Source organism: Ursus arctos, unplaced genomic scaffold, assembly GCF_023065955.2.
Source record: "Ursus arctos isolate Adak ecotype North America unplaced genomic scaffold, UrsArc2.0 scaffold_14, whole genome shotgun sequence".
In the NCBI taxonomy this organism is placed as follows: domain Eukaryota; kingdom Metazoa; phylum Chordata; class Mammalia; order Carnivora; family Ursidae; genus Ursus; species Ursus arctos.
In genome coordinates, this window is record NW_026622808.1 from 12,368,906 (window position 1) to 12,385,005 (window position 16,100).

The window sequence follows — 16,100 nt, forward strand, 5'->3', positions numbered from 1 at the left end:
CCTGGAGTGCCTGTGTGCTCCCCTACCCTCATCCCCGTGTCTGCAGAAATGCTTCTCTGCTCCAGCCTCAGCAGGCCAGCCCAGCACGTCCCAGTGCTTCTCGGGGGCAAGGCTTGCTGCCTGGAAATGCCAGGGCGCCCCAGGACTCCGCTTTATGGAAGCGGAGGGCGCCTGGGTGCCCAGTGAGATGCCCTGGACCCACAGCCCTGAGGCCCGGGAAGCCCTGCCCTCCACAAGTGCCCCACCAAGTACTTCCACCCTGGGCCTCAGGTGCCCCAGCTGTCAAAGGAAGAGATCAGCGGGGTAGGTAATCACGACCGTGACGGTGGAAACAGCCAACACTTGAGCCCTGAGAGGTCTTACGTACCCTCTGAGGAAGGCAAATGACTACCCAAGTTTGGCAGACGGGGAAATCGAGGCCCAGAGAGGTGAAGGGTCCGCCTACCAGCAAGGGGCCTGCTCCGGAACCCACACACCACACCATTTCCAGCACCTGCCATCGGCCCACCCTGAATGCACTCGCACCTGTGACCTTGGTCCAGGCACTCTTCACTGGGCACCCACTGGGCCTCCCTCCTCCCCTCCAAGGGGGTTGCCTCTTCCACAAGGAATCCCACTGGAAGCAGGAGGAGGGAGTCCAGGCTCAGCTTCCCAGCTCACAATGATTATTGGCCAGTGACTTCTCTCTCCCGGCTCTGCCTCCAGCTCCGGTAAAGGGGACCTAGGACAGCCGCGGTTCTGAGGGAGGGAGACCCTGTGGAAGGAGAGTTTAAACCCTTTACAAGCTACGGCTGGCAGGGACCCTCTTTCTCCCCATTTCCCAGTACCTACTACTCCCAGCACAGGCCAGGCAATCGGAACCGGGGAGCTGTGGCTGCTGACTGTTTTCCAAGAACAACCACAGCAATGTTTCTGTTCCCACACGGTCTTCCAGAACTTTCCGCACTCCCCCTTGGAAGACCTGGAACCTGCATTCCCTTTCCTTGAACTTGAGTGGCTTTTGTGACATTACATGATTTCCATGGCGAGGTCACAAAAGGTGGCACATGCCACTGCCACCAGGTGCTCGCTGACTCACCCAGCAGCCATGTTGCGAGGAAGACCAGGTGACGGGCAGCTCCTGCTTTGCAGACTCATGAACTAAACAAATTATTGTTTTCAGCCACAAAGAGCTCAACATGTAGTGGCTGTCACAATTCTAGTCTGTCGTGGGCCCCACACAGGAGATGCACCAGACATGCATGCAGCGTGGCTGCCACGGGGCTGGACCGCAGCGGGCAGCATGTGGGGGGGGGCCTGCCCACGCGGGGCCTGCAGACAGGGGTACCATCTGTGTCACGTGCACAACTGTCCCAGAAGCCAAGACAGGGACACAGGCAGGCAGCTCCCAGGGGACTCAGGGGCCAAGGCCACCTCTGGTCAGCTCCGCGGTTCCTGGGGTGGTCACTCCCTCCTCCTCACAGGAAGCCAGGGTGGGCCATGCGCAGCGGGTGTCTCCGGGGCTGCCCGGCGGCGGGGAGGCACACAGGCCGGGAGGCTCTGCCCCTCCTTGTGGGGCAGGGGCTGCCAAGGAGTGAGGACTGACCGGGGCGTATAGAAGCCAGCCCCCTCACCCCAGATGGAAGTAACTGTAGGGCAGCTCATGTTCCAGGGCCCCCGGGGTCAGTCTGAGGCCAACCCCAGTCAGGAACACTTCCCCTGCTTCATCCAGCTTCCTCCCACAGCCTCCCTGGGTCGCCTGGCTGCTTGGTCTTGGGTCCAGAAGTTCCGTTTGTCATGATCCTGGCTTGACTTCTGTCCGCCAACAGAGTCCTGGGAAGCTACATGACCTCCTTACCCGACACTGACCCCTCAGCAGTGTGGACCATGAAACACTACAAACCTCCCCCTTCTGGCAGCACCCTCTTCCTCGCTCTCCAAATGCACCTGTCCCACAGTGGTTTCCCCACATGCCCCGGAAAGCTCCTCCTATCTCAGCTTCCCTGGGGGAACATGGTCTCCCGGCTCTCCTCTCTCCTCATGCGTCCTCCTCACTCGGCACCTCACCAGCCCATGGCTTCAATTACTGCCTGGACGCCAAGGATTCTCAAATTCACAGTTTGGGCCCCTTGCCCTGCCCTCAAGAGCCAACCGCGGGCCGGCTGTCTTCTGGGGACGTCCCAAGGACATCCCAAACCTGCCATATCCAGGACCAACCCTCCAGTCAGCCTCCCAAACCCGGGGCTCCCCTGGAGTTTGTAGCCTCCCCAGAAGCTCCCAGGCCACCCAGGTCTGGAGGGCTGGCCAGATGCCTCCTCCTGCCCCCTCAGCGAGCCCTTTTCTGCATCCTGTTGGTTACCCTTCACAGCTTCATCCTATGCACGCTTCCTGCACACTGGTCCAGCCCACCTGGCTGACCCACCAGCCAATCCGAGTGCTCCAGGCACCCTGTCCTCAAGATGACTCCCGCATGGCCAATGAGGGGCAGCCCTGGGATTTTCTTCTAAGGTGCCTGACCTGGGAGGCCCTGGGCCTGAATTTGATCATCACAAGTCCTGTGAACAAAGCCAGCACTCAAGAAAGCGGACCCAGGAGACGTCCCAGCTTCTTTTCCCCTCACCCTGCCTCAGGCACACTGGTCTCCAACCGCAGGGCCTTTGTACATGGGATTCCCTCTTTCTGTCACACTGTTCCTCAAGACCCACGGGGCTCGCTTCCTTACTCCACTCTGACTTCTGCTCAAATGCCCCCTCCTGAGAGACACCCCGCGTACCACGATCCAAAATGAGGCTCCAACGCCCACCCCCCACTGCTAATGCTCACCGTGCATTGTCTTCCCAGCTATGGTTGCTACTTACATTGACCTGCTTGTTTATGACCTCTCTCCCTAGTTCCCAGGGGTGAGGGGTTTTTGCTAGCTGTGTTCACTGCTGCATCCCCACCGGCTCATTTGTGCATAGAAGGTCACAAATCAATCAATTTTCCAGTGGAAGAATCTGAAGGTCATAAACGTAAGTGTATTCAATTCCTATGGCTATTGTAACAAAACAGTGGCTTAAACCACACACACTGAACCCCTGACAGCTCTGGGGTCCGAAGTCCTAAAACCCGGGTGTGGGCAGGGCTGGTTCCCCCCCGGGGCCCCGGGAGACCCGGCTCCTGCCCCTCACCCTGCTTCCAGAGGTGCTGATCCCTGGCTCGTGGGCCCCCCCTCCATCCTCACCACCAGCAGTACAGGGTCTGCCCATCTCTCTGATTCTGACCACGAGTCAGGTGGATTGCACAGGGCCCACCTGCATCACCCAAAATAATCTCCCTATCTCAAGATTTCTTAAAAGTTATTTATTTATTTATTTATTTATTGGTGTTAGCTCTATACCCAACGTGGGGCCTGAACTCAGGACCCTGAGATCAAGAGTTGCATGCTCGGGGCACGTGGGTGGCTCAGTCGATTAAGGTCTGAGTTCAGCTGAGGTCATGATCCCAGGGTCCCTGCCCAGTGGGGAGACTGCTTCACCCTCTCCCTGTGCCACTCTCTCAATCTCTCTCTCTCAAATAAATAAAATCTTTTTTTAAAAAATAAAAAGAGTTGCACGCTCTACGGACTGAGCCAACCAGGTATCCCTTCCCATCTCAAGATTCTTAATCTCATCTGCAAAGTCCGTTTTGTCCTGTAAAGTAACATATTCACAGGCTGAGATTAGGATGTGGACGGCTATGGGGGGCATTATTCTCTACCACAGTACCCGGCCCAAGATGGTACAGCCAGTTCTTGAAGCCAGTTCTACTGCATCCAGAGCACACTAGGCCCGAAGACTTTGTGTTTGGCCTCCAGGTCCCCCTGCCCTCAAGGGCCACATTGTGCCCTGTGCACCCTTTTACTTGACTCCTGCAGCCCCTGCCTCCTGAAATCATGTCTTCCTTCTCAACCAGCATAATTGCAGCCACACGGTATTGTGTACCTCTCCATGACATCTAAGAGCTTTTCGAGTATCCTCTCCTGTAACTCATCTTACAGATACAGAAACTGTCCCGGCTTAGCATTCAAGGACCATTTCCAAGGTGGTGGCAGAACTTAGATCTGAATGCAGGGCTCTTTGGTGACGTGTGACAGAAGGCCAAGGATGGAAGGTCAAACTAGCTTCATAAGAACACAAAGAACTGATCGGTTTGCACCTTTGGAGCATTCAGGGGAGGTCAGCCTGGCTGGATCCAGGAGCGCACACAGGGTCATCGGCACTTCCTCGTGCATCGACTCAGGTTGCCTGAGTGCCAGCTTGGTTCGTAGGGCTCGTGGTGATGAGATGGTCCCATTACTCCAGGCCCAGGTCCTCCCAGCTCAGCCACCTGAGCCCCGTGTTCTCAAAGTTCCAGACCTGCTCATTACGGGGCTGAGCCACATGCTGTTCCTAAACCCACCCCTGGCAGCAGGGGGCGTGGAGTGCTCTGACCAGGTGACCCATCCCTCCAGCCAGGGTTTGCAGGTCAGTCCAATTTGAACCTTAGACTGAGATGCGAAGCCCCCGAGAAAACGGAGGTGCTGCGGGCAGAAAACAGGCAGGCAGAAGGCCGAGAGGACCAGCACTCCAGGATTATTTCCGGCTTTCCTGGGGGATGAGGCCCCATGCGGCTCCTGCTGGAGCAGCCACAAGCCAGTGCCTCCCTTTACCTTTCCATAACCAGCCCACCCACCCAGGGCTTTGTGGCGATGTGGGGCTGATAGAGGGGGATCCTGGGAAACCTCTCTGGAAGAACCATGATTAGTTCTAATTGCTATTTGCCGACAAGCTGCCACATGCCACTGCTGACGTTGGGGCTCTAGCCAGACAGGGTCAGGACACCTGGAAACACTTGGGAAAGGGCACACAGTCCTTTTTACAGTTGAGGGGCCTGCTCCGGGTCCCAAAGGTGCAGGGCAGAGGTGAGAAAGTCAGGGGCCCAGCCTTGGGGCAGCCATTGGAAGCCGCTGCTCCGCCCAGGGCTCTTCCTCAGAGCCCTCCATCCCTCTACCCTAGTCGAAATGTTGCTTTCCTTGCCCCAGACAGGTTTACCGACCCGTCCTCAGCTGGGCCACGACCAGGTGGCAGGTGTTGGGGCACCTGGAGGAGGGGGTCCCCTGGGCACAACCCAAGGCGCTGCAGCTGTGGGCTGCCCTGACGCCGGCCGGAACAGCACCACGCCACTAGCGCCCACCCTCACAGGGAGCTGTCCCCCCAAGATGTGGAGGGCGGAGGCCGGGGCGCCACGCTCAACTCTCACGCCCAAGGGTCCTGGCAAGGGGGACGTGTGTCTAGGCCGAGCACCAGGCAGGTCTGAGCCCAGGCGCCGTCGGGGGGGGGAAGGGAGAGCCGGGGAGACTAGGGCTCGTCCGAGGGTGGGACTCAGTCTGGGGGTTCGGCGGGACGGGTGCGGATCACTGCTGCCGAACGAAAGCTAAACGCGGGTACGCGAATCTCCCCAGCTTCTCTGCGGAGGGCGTCTCGTCGGGCTGAATCCAACAGGGCGGTTACTCCTCGCCTCCGCCTCGGGTCCCGCACTAAGCTCGCGGGGCCTTCGCACCGCGCCCCAGGCCCTACTCTCAGCTCCTCGGACGGGAAACAGAGGCACTGCCCGTCGAGGACCCGGTGTGCGGACGCCAGGCGCCGGGGTCGCAGCCCGACCTCCCGCCTCCCCACTGCCCACCTATCCTCCCTTTCCGCTCGCCCAGATCCACCGGAGCAGGGAATCCGCCCGCATCCGCCCCGCCCGGGCCATAGGACCCCGCCCCGACCCGCCCCCGGCCCGGCTCCCCAATTCCCCGCCCCCGGCCCCACCCCGCGCTGGGACGTCATAAAAAAGACCCCAAAAGCCCAGCGGCCCGTGCCGGGGCGACGCAGCCCAGCCCTGCCCGCCTCCCCGCGCACAGGTATCCGGGGTGCTCGTCCGAGCGGGGGGCGGCGGCGGCCTCCCGGGGGTCGGAAGCGCCAAGGCGCCTGCGCGCTCGGCCCCCTCCCTCCCGGCGGTCGCGCCTGCGCGCTCGGGAGGCCGGGGGCGGGGACTCCACTTCCCGGCGTGCCCCGCGGGCGGGCGCGCAGGCTCAATCCGGGCCCCGCCGCGGCGCGCAGGCGCGGGCGGGGGCCGGCAGCGGGGCGCAGGCGCAGCGCGGGGCGGGGCGCGCGGGCCAGGCCGAGGCGAGCGCCGGGCGGGCGGCGGCGCCAGAGCGAGTGGAGCGCCCAGGGGTCCCGAGCGGCGGCGGCGGCGGCGTAGAGGAGGAAGGCGGCGGCGGCGGCCCCGGCCCCGGCGCCCCCCCGGCCGGCGCGCGGCCCGGCCCGTCCCGCGTCTCCGCGGCGGCCCCGCGGCCCAGCGCGCCCCCGACCCCGGGCCCCGCCGCCGCCGCCGCCATGGCCCGGCCGCTGGTGCCCAGTTCGCAGAAGGCGCTGCTGCTCGAGCTCAAGGGGCTGCAGGAGGAGCCAGTGGAGGGCTTCCGGGTGACTCTGGTGGACGAGGGTGACCTGTACAACTGGGAGGTGGCCATCTTCGGGCCCCCCAACACCTACTACGAGGGCGGCTACTTCAAGGTGAGCCCGCGGCTCGCGGTCCTGGTTCCCATCAGGCCCCCCACCCCTCGGGCGGTCCCCCTCTCTGTCCGTCCGGCCCCTGAAAGCAGCTGCAGGGCCCCGCTTTCCCAGCCAGTCTCCGAGACCCCCCAGAGAGGAGCCCTGGGGGCGCTGCCTGTTGGTTCGGGTGTGGGGCTCTTGTTTGCCTCAGCCCCTGGCCGACCCGTGCCCTCAGCTGCCTTCCCCGCCCCTTGCCCGGAGGAGACAAAGAGCCTCCCCAGCCCCAGCAAGCCCTATTGTTGGGGAGCGCGGGGTTGGGGGCGAGAGGGAGGGAGGCCAGCCGGGGCGGGGGGGCCTGCTCCGCCGCTTGCTGGGGTTCCAACAAAGGCCCATATGGGGCCTTGCCAGCTGGGGCCTGCTTGGAACGCGGCCACCCTTGCCGATAGCAGCGGGCCAGGCCCTCTTGGCTTCATCCCGAGCTTTATGTAACCTGTTCTCTCGGGAAGGTTGAAGCTGGACTTGTCACGGCCACCGTCCACTTTGTCCTGGGAGCCACACCGCAGAGACCGCCCTGGTGGACCCTGGGCCCCTCTCTCGCCACAACTGGCTTTTCTCCGGTTCCACCGCCAAGCAGGTGGCCGCTTGGGGCTCAGATCTCACCCTCTGAGTCGTTTTTTCTGTTCTCTAGTAGTTTGGTCCGGAGCAGTTTTCTTTTGTTGTTGCTGGGAGCAGGGAGGGGGTGCTGTCCTCGGGACTGGCTGTGTTTCCGACTAGTGTGACAAAGGACCGAAGCCAGGACCCAGGCAGCTTTCTTGACCTCACCATTGGAGCCCAGACGTGGCCTTGGGAGGACTCTTCTCAGATTGCAGGGCTTTGCTCTTTGAGCCAGAGTCGTAGGGCAGGGGGTCTCGGTGCATGAGAGGTAGGGAATGAGCCCTCGGCCTAGGAACACCCCCACCCCTGCCTGCCTGCCAAAAGGCTGTACAGCCCTGCCAGGTTCTCCCTGGCTGAGGCCTGGGTGGGGAGCAGAAACCGCAGCTAGACTAGGCTGTGGGGGAGGGGCGGTGGTGCTCCCAGGACAGATGTCTGTGTTTGCATTTTTGGCTAATGTTTTAGTTGAGCCTGCTCAGTGGCCGTGAGGGAGCAGCCTGGTCAGTTGGGGGTGATTCCTGAGTTGAGGTTCCCTTGGTGCTAGGGTGGGATGGGCGGATGAGTGTGGACAGCCCTGGGCTGGCTTCCACATCAGGAACCCAGCCTCCTCTGACACGCAGGCAATGGATTTGGGGTTGATCACCTAACAGTTTAACTAGGGCTCTCTCCCAGTCTCTTTTGTCTGCTTCACGCTGTAAGGAGAAGGGCTCCGCTCACAGCCAGGGTAGTGGAGTCCCACCATCAGACCAGGCAGGCCAGTACTCTTAAGTGAGGTTGTAGGTCTGGAAAGAAAAGATGTGGATTTCTGACTTTTGCCCACTAACTAACTGGTTGCAGAGGATTGTGGGTAGATCCTCCAGGTTGGCGTTGGGGGAGATCATCCCATTTTTCTAGAGAAGAAGACTGGGGATGGGGCACTGCCAGATTTCAAACACATCTGCCATAGGTCCTGTCCTCCAGGGAGCCAGTGTGGGCCCTGGGGTGGTTTTGCCACCCACTGTGGTCCTGCTGTCTAGGTGTGACTGGGAGGGAAGAGGAGGTGTGGAAGTGCAGGGCTGGGAGGCACCTGAGGGCCAGCATCACTTCCCAACCACTTCTCGCAGCGTCTTCCTTGCCAGCCTGGCCTCGTAAGCCATAGTGAGCCTTTGGGCAGTGCAGTGCACAGAAGAGGGTGCCAGAGAGGGGCTCCCCACTTACTTGCTGTGTGTCCTTGGGCAAGGTGCTCTACATCTCTGAGCCTCAGTTTGCTCAGTGGCAAAGTCCTCTCCGGGGATGCTTGAAACAGTCTGCAGTGGGATTTGGTTGGTGTTTGGTGCCAGGGAGGCCTCAGCAGGCCTCACCTGCCCTCAGAGCCATCACTTAGAAACCTGTAGGGCAGGCTCCGAGTTCCAGGTTTGCTCTGCAGTCATCAGTAAGTTACCTGCCTCCTAACCCTCAGCATGGTCATCCAGAACAGAGGGACTTCCCCTAAATGCCCTGAGTGCCCCCTGTCCAGGAGGGTGACTTTCCAAAGATGGGCCTGGGGGAGTTGCGGCACAGGTGCCCAGCTTTGGCTCCCAGCACACTGGCTCGCCCCTGAGAGCCTGGATCCTAGGCCAGGCATCCGGATGTCTGGAACTGGGGCTTAAACAAACAAACGAAGCTTCTTTACCTGCTGAGGCGTGAGCAGCTCTGTCACCTGGGCAGGTGGCTCTCCCCAGTCTGCCCCATGACCTGCCTGTCTGCCTTCCTGGCCCCCCGTGATGGACACTTGTGGGCAGAGAGCCTGTCCGTCCAGCGCTGACTCATCTCCTCCCACAGGGCCCGGCCCACGGAGGTGTCGGGAGTGATTGCTGAGTGAACACACATCTATTTTAATCTTCCCCACAACCTGGAAACTGAGGCCCAGGAGTCCACCACTGTGCTGGGAGCTGTGTGCTGGCACAAACCCGCCATGCTCCCTGGGGCCCGGCCCCTGGTCCCTCCCACAGGCCTGGGCTGAGAATGGCCTTAGAGTTGCTCTTCAGCAGCAGGGTCGGGGCCCAGATAAGCTCAGGTGACTCCGAATAGTCCTAGGAGACCTTGGAGGGCGTGGGTGACAGGCAGGGTCCAGACGGCCCTCTTGTGGTGGGAGCGTCTGTCCTGGCTGACATCCTTGTTTGCGTGTTTGTGGGCACAGTTCCTAAGCAGTGGCCAGCACTGGCTGAGCCCTCCTGCTCTCTGCCCCTCCCCAGGCACGCCTCAAGTTCCCCATCGACTATCCGTACTCCCCACCGGCTTTCCGGTTCCTGACCAAGATGTGGCACCCCAACATCTATGAGGTGAGTCCACCAGGCGTGCCCCTCCCAGCCTCTCTGTATTGGGATCGGGGAGACGCTGCACTGCCTGATGAGAGTGGTGAGTGGTGTGGGCACTGACCCCTCTTCCTGTCCCCACACAGACAGGGGACGTATGCATTTCCATCCTCCACCCCCCCGTCGATGACCCTCAGAGCGGGGAGCTGCCTTCAGAGCGGTGGAACCCCACCCAGAATGTCAGGTGAGACTGGACCAGGCCTTGTTTGAGGGGCTGCTCAACAGACGGACCTCTGTCCCCCAGCAGCATCCCCGACTTTGCTCCTGTGGGGCTTCCTCAGGCCTGGCCAGCCCTGGGGACACAGATCTGGGAGGACACATGTCTGTCGCTCTCAGGGCCACGACTCCCTGCAGTACTGTGAAATCTGTCCAGACTGGCCTCCTGCCACAATGCTGAGGGCCCCAAAGACCCCTGGGCCAGCTCTGCTGTCCTCTCCTCTCATTTCCTAATGCCACATGCCCCATCCACCATTGGAAACAGCCGCTGGGGTTTCTCGAGTCCATATTTTCTCTCCCACAATCCCTCCGCCTATCCCTGGGGTCTCCCCTCCTTCCTCGGTCCCCCCACAGAGCCCAGGCACCTCCATCTCAGGGCTGAGCTGCTCACTCTGAGTAGCCTGGCCTCTCTGCCTCCTGGCCTGCACGTCTTTAGTCCAGCCCAAACCATAAAGAAGTTGGTGGCATGGAGGGACTCACTTGCCTGCAGGATGTCTTGGAACGGGGACATGTGGAACGAAGGTGGTCCTAGCTTTAGCTGCCCACACATGTTTTGTCCCAGGGCCTGTGCCGGCAGGCAGGGAAGATGGGCTAGGAGTCAGCCCCTGCTGTCCTTGGGGCTTGAGACACAAACTAATAGCACCAATTGTCGCCTGCAGGGTTGGGGGCCAAGGGGGGCATTGGCCTCAGGGTGTCTGGGAGCTTCCCAGTGACACATGGGCCTAGGAGTAGCTTGAGAGCCAGGCTCTGGGTGTCTCCACAAATGCTCTGGCTTGGGGGGGGGGGTGGGCGGTCAGAGAGCGCCCTGTACCTGCTGACTCCGTGCTCCCCCAGGACCATCCTGCTGAGCGTGATCTCGCTCCTCAACGAACCTAACACCTTCTCACCGGCCAACGTGGATGCCTCTGTGATGTACAGGAAATGGAAAGAGAGCAAAGGCAAGGACCGGGAGTACACAGACATCATCAGGTGAGGCCCGCGCGCCTGGGGTTTGCCCACAGGCAGTGGTCCCAGGAGGGAGACTCGGTCACTGGGAGTGGCCAGCCAGGCTCAGGCCAGTGCGCTGGCTCTTCCGTCTTTCCCTTTGTTCACTGTGCCCTTCACCCCACTTTTGTTAAGAAAACAGGTGTTCTGTCTGTTTGTCGCATCATGAGGTACCCCGGTCATGCAAGCACATGGTCCGTGTGTCTGCCACGTATGTGTAGCTTACCACGTCTGAGCCGCGTGACACAGTATCTGTGCCTTCAGAGCACACGTGGTCAGGCCCGATGGCGTGCACGTGCACGAACCCCCGAGTGTCCACACCAGACTTGAGCACAGTCGTACCGCGGTGCCACCGCTTCGCAGCCGGAACACGGCGATGCTCGCGGTCTTCCCCCGCCCCGGGCAGCCTGGCCTCCTGCTCACCCCGTGACGCATGTCCAGCGGATGGAGGCTGGTTGGCCTGCTGATCGAGGCACTCCATAACCAGACCTTCCGGGACCAGCTCCCCCTCGGCTTCGTTTTCTTCATTTTCTCTTTTGGGGGAGACGTATTTTTCACGTATCACGTTGTATGTTTTCCACGTTGTGATCTCTTGCTGTGAACATCATTTGTGCTGTAATTTTGAAACTTGGAATCATTTTCTAAAGACAGAAAATGATCGCGATACTAGTGTATTTAGAAAATCACTTTCTTTTCTAGAAAATGGATTTTTTCCTGGATTTACAAGCAGCGTGTTATGTAGGGATTGGCCAGAACTAACCCTCCGTGTCTCGTCTGGGTCGTTTGCAATGATCTCCCCTTAGGAATAAATAGGTGACCATCACTGGAAAGAAGCCCTTTTACAGAATGGACACTGTGCCCTGCAGGTGCCAGACCAGGGTGGGCACGTGCTTTAGGGCCCGGGGCAGACAGGCTGTGTGCCCAGGCCCCGGAGCTGCTTGACCTCCTTTTCTCTCTCCCTTGTTTTGTTGCATTGTGGGAGCTGCTCTGTGTTCATTGTCCATTGTTACTCCCTAATGCGCTTCACAGACTTGTTCGTGACAAACTTAACCCTTCCTTAGGTTTTTTCCAAAAACTCATTGTCGTTTATCTTTTACCTGGAAAGATGAGTGAGGGGTGTGCATGGCTGCACTACAACCCCGCCATTCGAGGTCTAAGTATTTACTGCAGAGAAGTGGGGGCAGCGCCCACACCAGCGTCCACATGAATGTTCACGATGGCTTCAGTTTGCCAAACTGCCAACAACCCTGGTGTACGTCTGCAGACGAGGACGGGGCCCGCCGTGGCCTGTCGGCCAAGTGAGCATGCAGGCCCGTGGCTGTCAGGGAGGCAGGACTTCAGAGGCACAGCTGAGCCTGGGGGCGGGGTCACGGGACCTGTGGGTCAGAACTCACCGCTGTGCACTTCAGGTTGATACAGTTCACGCAGACGGAGCTACAGAAGCTCACGTGGGGTGAGGAGGCGACGCGCTCGTGACAGAGAAACGTGTGTTCGAGTAGAAACGAAAAGGGAGCCCTGTGATCTTAATAGGTCACCTAACACGTAGCGTTTTGTGCGGCCCTGCAGACACCCGCACACAGCACCGCCCCGGAGACCTCCTCGCGGCCTGGCCTTCCGCGCTGCTGCTCTGCCTGACCTTGGAGGCCCATCCACACGGGCGGGCCTCACGCACGCTGCTCCCCCCGCGCGGCAGGGCTCCCCGTGGGCCGCGACCTCCCTGTTCCCTGTGCTCCACACGCCCCGTGTCGCTTCGGGCCCCGTCTGCCCTGCCGTCGCCCTTTCTGCTGATTTTAGTTCTCTTCCCTCAGAGGAAACCGCGTCCGCTTTCTCTCATGGATCTGGCCCTTTTTCCTGGTTCTGTGGTGGTTCGTATGAGCAGAATCTGTGAACAGTTTCTGCAGTATTGCTCGTGTGATCCGAGTGCGTTTTACCCCCCAACGCCACACACGTAGGGCCCCAAGGTGACCCCTGCGCCTGTAGGGTGGTCCCTTCCCACATGTCTTTGCCCCGCCCCTCCCCATTGTCCCAGGAAACCTGGTTTGTGGAAATGAGTGTTAGCTGTTGCTGCAGGGGATGCCGGTCCCCTGCTGTCCGGGGCGGCGCTCTGTGAGCCTCGGGGGGCTGCCCTGCAGGGCCCTCCCTGGGGGACTCAGCACCTGGGGAGCGTCCTGCCCACGCGGCCCGCTCCTCGTCCCAGTTCTTTTCCCAGCCACCTCCCACGTGGCGCCAAAATTAAAACCAGACTGTTTTTATCCCTTCAGACTCCCTGTGGGCCCGCTCACATGCGCCCGCGTGAGGGAGGCTGTGATGCGTGCTTCTGCCTCCCGCCCCCCGCCCTCCCCGCCAAGCCGCGTTCCCACGTGCTCTGCCTGCGGGTGCGTTGTCTGTGGTCCTGCAGAGTGTCCGTTTCGGATGTGGTTCGTGCGGGGATGCTGGGCTCTAGGCGGGAGCACTCCCGTCTCGGGAGCGGTGCTGTGCTGTGTGTGAGTCCCCGGAGAGCCAGTGCGCTGTGCCGGTTGCGTCCTGCAGCCCCGTTTTCCTGCTAGTGTTGGCCCTCCTTGTCTGTCCCACCCCGCCACCCCCGTCCGCCTGTCCCTTCGTCCCTCCATCCCTCCGTGTGTGGTGAGTGCCACGCAGGCCCAGGCACTGAACATAGGAGCGGGAAGTTCTGGCTGAATCGCCTGGTGACCGTGTCCCGCGCCAGCGTGGCCACACGCCTCCCGTGGTGTGCTGACCGTCTTACAGAACCGCTCGTCTCCGCGGGCCCAGGGTCCCCAGTGTGCCGTGGGCCCTGCTCTGCCTGGCCCTTCCCTGTGGCATCCGAGCTCCTGCGGGCTGGGCTCCTGCCGTGGGACTCCGACAGGGACAGAGCCGTAACCCACAGGCCCGTCTCTCCCCCAGGAAGCAGGTCCTGGGGACCAAGGTGGACGCGGAGCGGGACGGCGTGAAGGTGCCCACCACGCTGGCCGAGTACTGTGTGAAGACCAAGGCCCCGGCGCCCGACGAGGGCTCAGACCTCTTCTACGATGACTACTACGAGGACGGCGAGCCCGAGGCCGAGGCCGGCAGCTGCTTCGGGGACGACGAGGACGACTCCGGCAACGAGGAGTCCTGACACCGCGACCCTGAGAATAAAAAACTTACAGATCTTACCTCAGCAGGCCCGGACTGTGTGGCGCCGAGACTGCCTCGCGGGAGGGGTGCTGCCTGGCCCCTTGGGTGGTCTCCTCTCGGGTGTCGCCCTCCTTTCCTGCGTGTGTCCTGGGTCCTCTGCTTCTGAGGGGAGGGCCGCCTGCCTCGTCCTCCCTCGGAGCCCACCAGGTGGGGCGGGCCTGGGCGGCAGGGGCCTGAGGGACCCGGACCCCACCTGTCCGTGGCTCCTGCTGGCTGGAGCCAGAGACTTGGGCTCCCAGCTCGTGTGTGGACGGATCCACTTGTGGTCACCTCTTCTCTCTGCTTTGGTTTGTTTGGAATCTAAATAAAACGACTTGATGAGAAGCTAGAGAACCAAGCTCTCCTTGGCCTCCCCAGAGGACTGCAGAGAACCGTTTGTCACCAGGCCCCTGGATGCCCGCAGTGCCCGCGTGCCTGGGACCCTTCGTGCCAGGTGCAAGCGGTGGGGTGCCTGGAAGCGCCCGGGGAGATGTGGTGAGGGCACTGCAGGGATCTGGAGTCTGGGCAGAAGGAAGCCGTTGTGTAAACTGATGCTCTGGTGGCCTGGGGTGGGACACCTGTTGCTGGCCCATGCCCACCACACAGGGCCTTGGAGTGGGAGAAGTCTCCGTGCTGAGCCTCGGCCCCCAGGCGGCCCCTCTGCGGCCACGGCACCCCCAAGGGGTCCTGCATCATGCTGCTGTCACCCAGGCCTTGGAGCTTCATTTCCATGTAACTGACAAGTCCAGAGTGGCCCAGATTCGGGATCAGATGGCATCATCGGGACGAGGTCCCCCACGGGTCAGACAGGTCACCATTGCTGGGCCTGGCTGACCCCACGCAGGAGAGGGATGGGCAGAAGGGGCTGGGACCTCCAGTGTGAACCCGGTCAGACCCCACAGCAGCCTGCACACCAGGGCCTCTCCCCTGCCCCACTAGTGTGCCCTCAGCCCTGTGAGCGCAGCTCTCCATGAGTCTCCGTGGTCTGGTGGCTTTCTAACGTGGAAGGTTCCACCTACTCATCTTAGTTTCTGGCTTTTCTTAAACCCAGAGGGCTGGAAGTGCTGGAGCAGCGAGGGGCCCCTCAGGATGGGACTCGCAGCTGGTGTTCTCAGCTGACGTGAGTAGTCTGGCCTCTGACAGCCACACCTGTTCCCTCCTCCTCCTGATTCAGGCCTCAGGGCACCCGGGGGAGGGGGTCCAGACTCCTGAGTGGGGGCCTGGGTGTGTGGCCCTCTCTAAGTACTCTGCAGGTGCGGAGACCCTTCACTTCTTCCCGCCTGGAGGTGCTTCCTGGGCTGGGGCTGGGTTTCCCGTGAACCCCTCACGTGGCTGGCACCCTGTGCTCGGAGCCCCTGGTACCGGTCAAGAAGGGGATGGGCACAGCGGGGCGGGGACCGGGTGGCTTTTCCCTGCCCCGCTGTGTCTGAGTGGCCCGGAAGCATCTTCCGCATCCTCCCCCAGGCTCTGTGGACCCTGCGCCCATGGGCGGCTTCCCCTGCCGCTTGGGCTTCCTCATGGCGTGGTGGCCCGGGCTCCAGGATGTGGGGTTGCAAGCAAGGCCATTTCCACACACGCCATTTCTGCAAGGGATCAGACACAGGCGTGCGTGAGCCCAGCCAGACCCAAGAGGAGGGGACCCGACCCCACCTCTTGCTGGGAGTCGTGTTCCCCCTCGGACCGTCCCGCACACGTCTGCCAAGGAAGCTTTTGCACACCCAGATCTGACTGTGGTGTCTGAGGGCTCAGCTCGTCCTGTGACAGATCTGTGGACAAGTGGTGTCAACTGTGAGGACCTCAGCTTTGGCAGCGGCAGGAGAGAGACAGGGCTGTCCAGTTAGGTATAAATTTCAGCTAAATTGCTGTTACTCGAGATACATGGCGCGGTACGTGTGTTCCCTGTGAAGTGTTTGGGACGTACTCTCCGTACGCAGAAAGCATCTCGCCGTCGACTCCAGGCACCCTCTGTCTAGGTCAGGGCCTACTTCCTGGGCTGGTTGCAGTTAAACTAGATGGACTTGTGAACACACCCTATAAATACTAGCTTCTCTTGAGCTCACCCCTGGCCTGACACACCCTCCTGGGGGAAGACAGGCCTCCTGGCCTCCCTTGCCAGACGCCACCAAGCGAGAAATTGGCGGTAACGTGTTTCCAGAGTCCCCGTGCCTGGGAGAGTTCATCGGTCTGTTGTGAGCCACTGTTTTTAGCCACCTCTTCCTTATAATGACTCTGTCAGTGGCAAAGGACA

At 61.1% G+C, this 16,100-nt stretch overlaps 1 protein-coding gene across 1 annotated transcript; it reads left to right on the forward strand.

Annotated features, from left to right (window-relative positions):
- The first annotated feature begins 6,317 nt into the window (after window positions 1-6,317).
- Window positions 6,318-14,197, forward strand: CDC34 (cell division cycle 34, ubiqiutin conjugating enzyme). The gene is made up of 5 exons (XM_026480828.4): window positions 6,318-6,536; window positions 9,380-9,466; window positions 9,586-9,683; window positions 10,550-10,684; window positions 13,601-14,197. The coding sequence occupies exons 1-5, from the start codon at window positions 6,360-6,362 to the stop codon at window positions 13,812-13,814; spliced, it is 711 nt and encodes a 236-aa protein (XP_026336613.1). The 5' UTR covers window positions 6,318-6,359; the 3' UTR covers window positions 13,815-14,197.
- The last annotated feature ends 1,903 nt before the right edge of the window (window positions 14,198-16,100 follow it).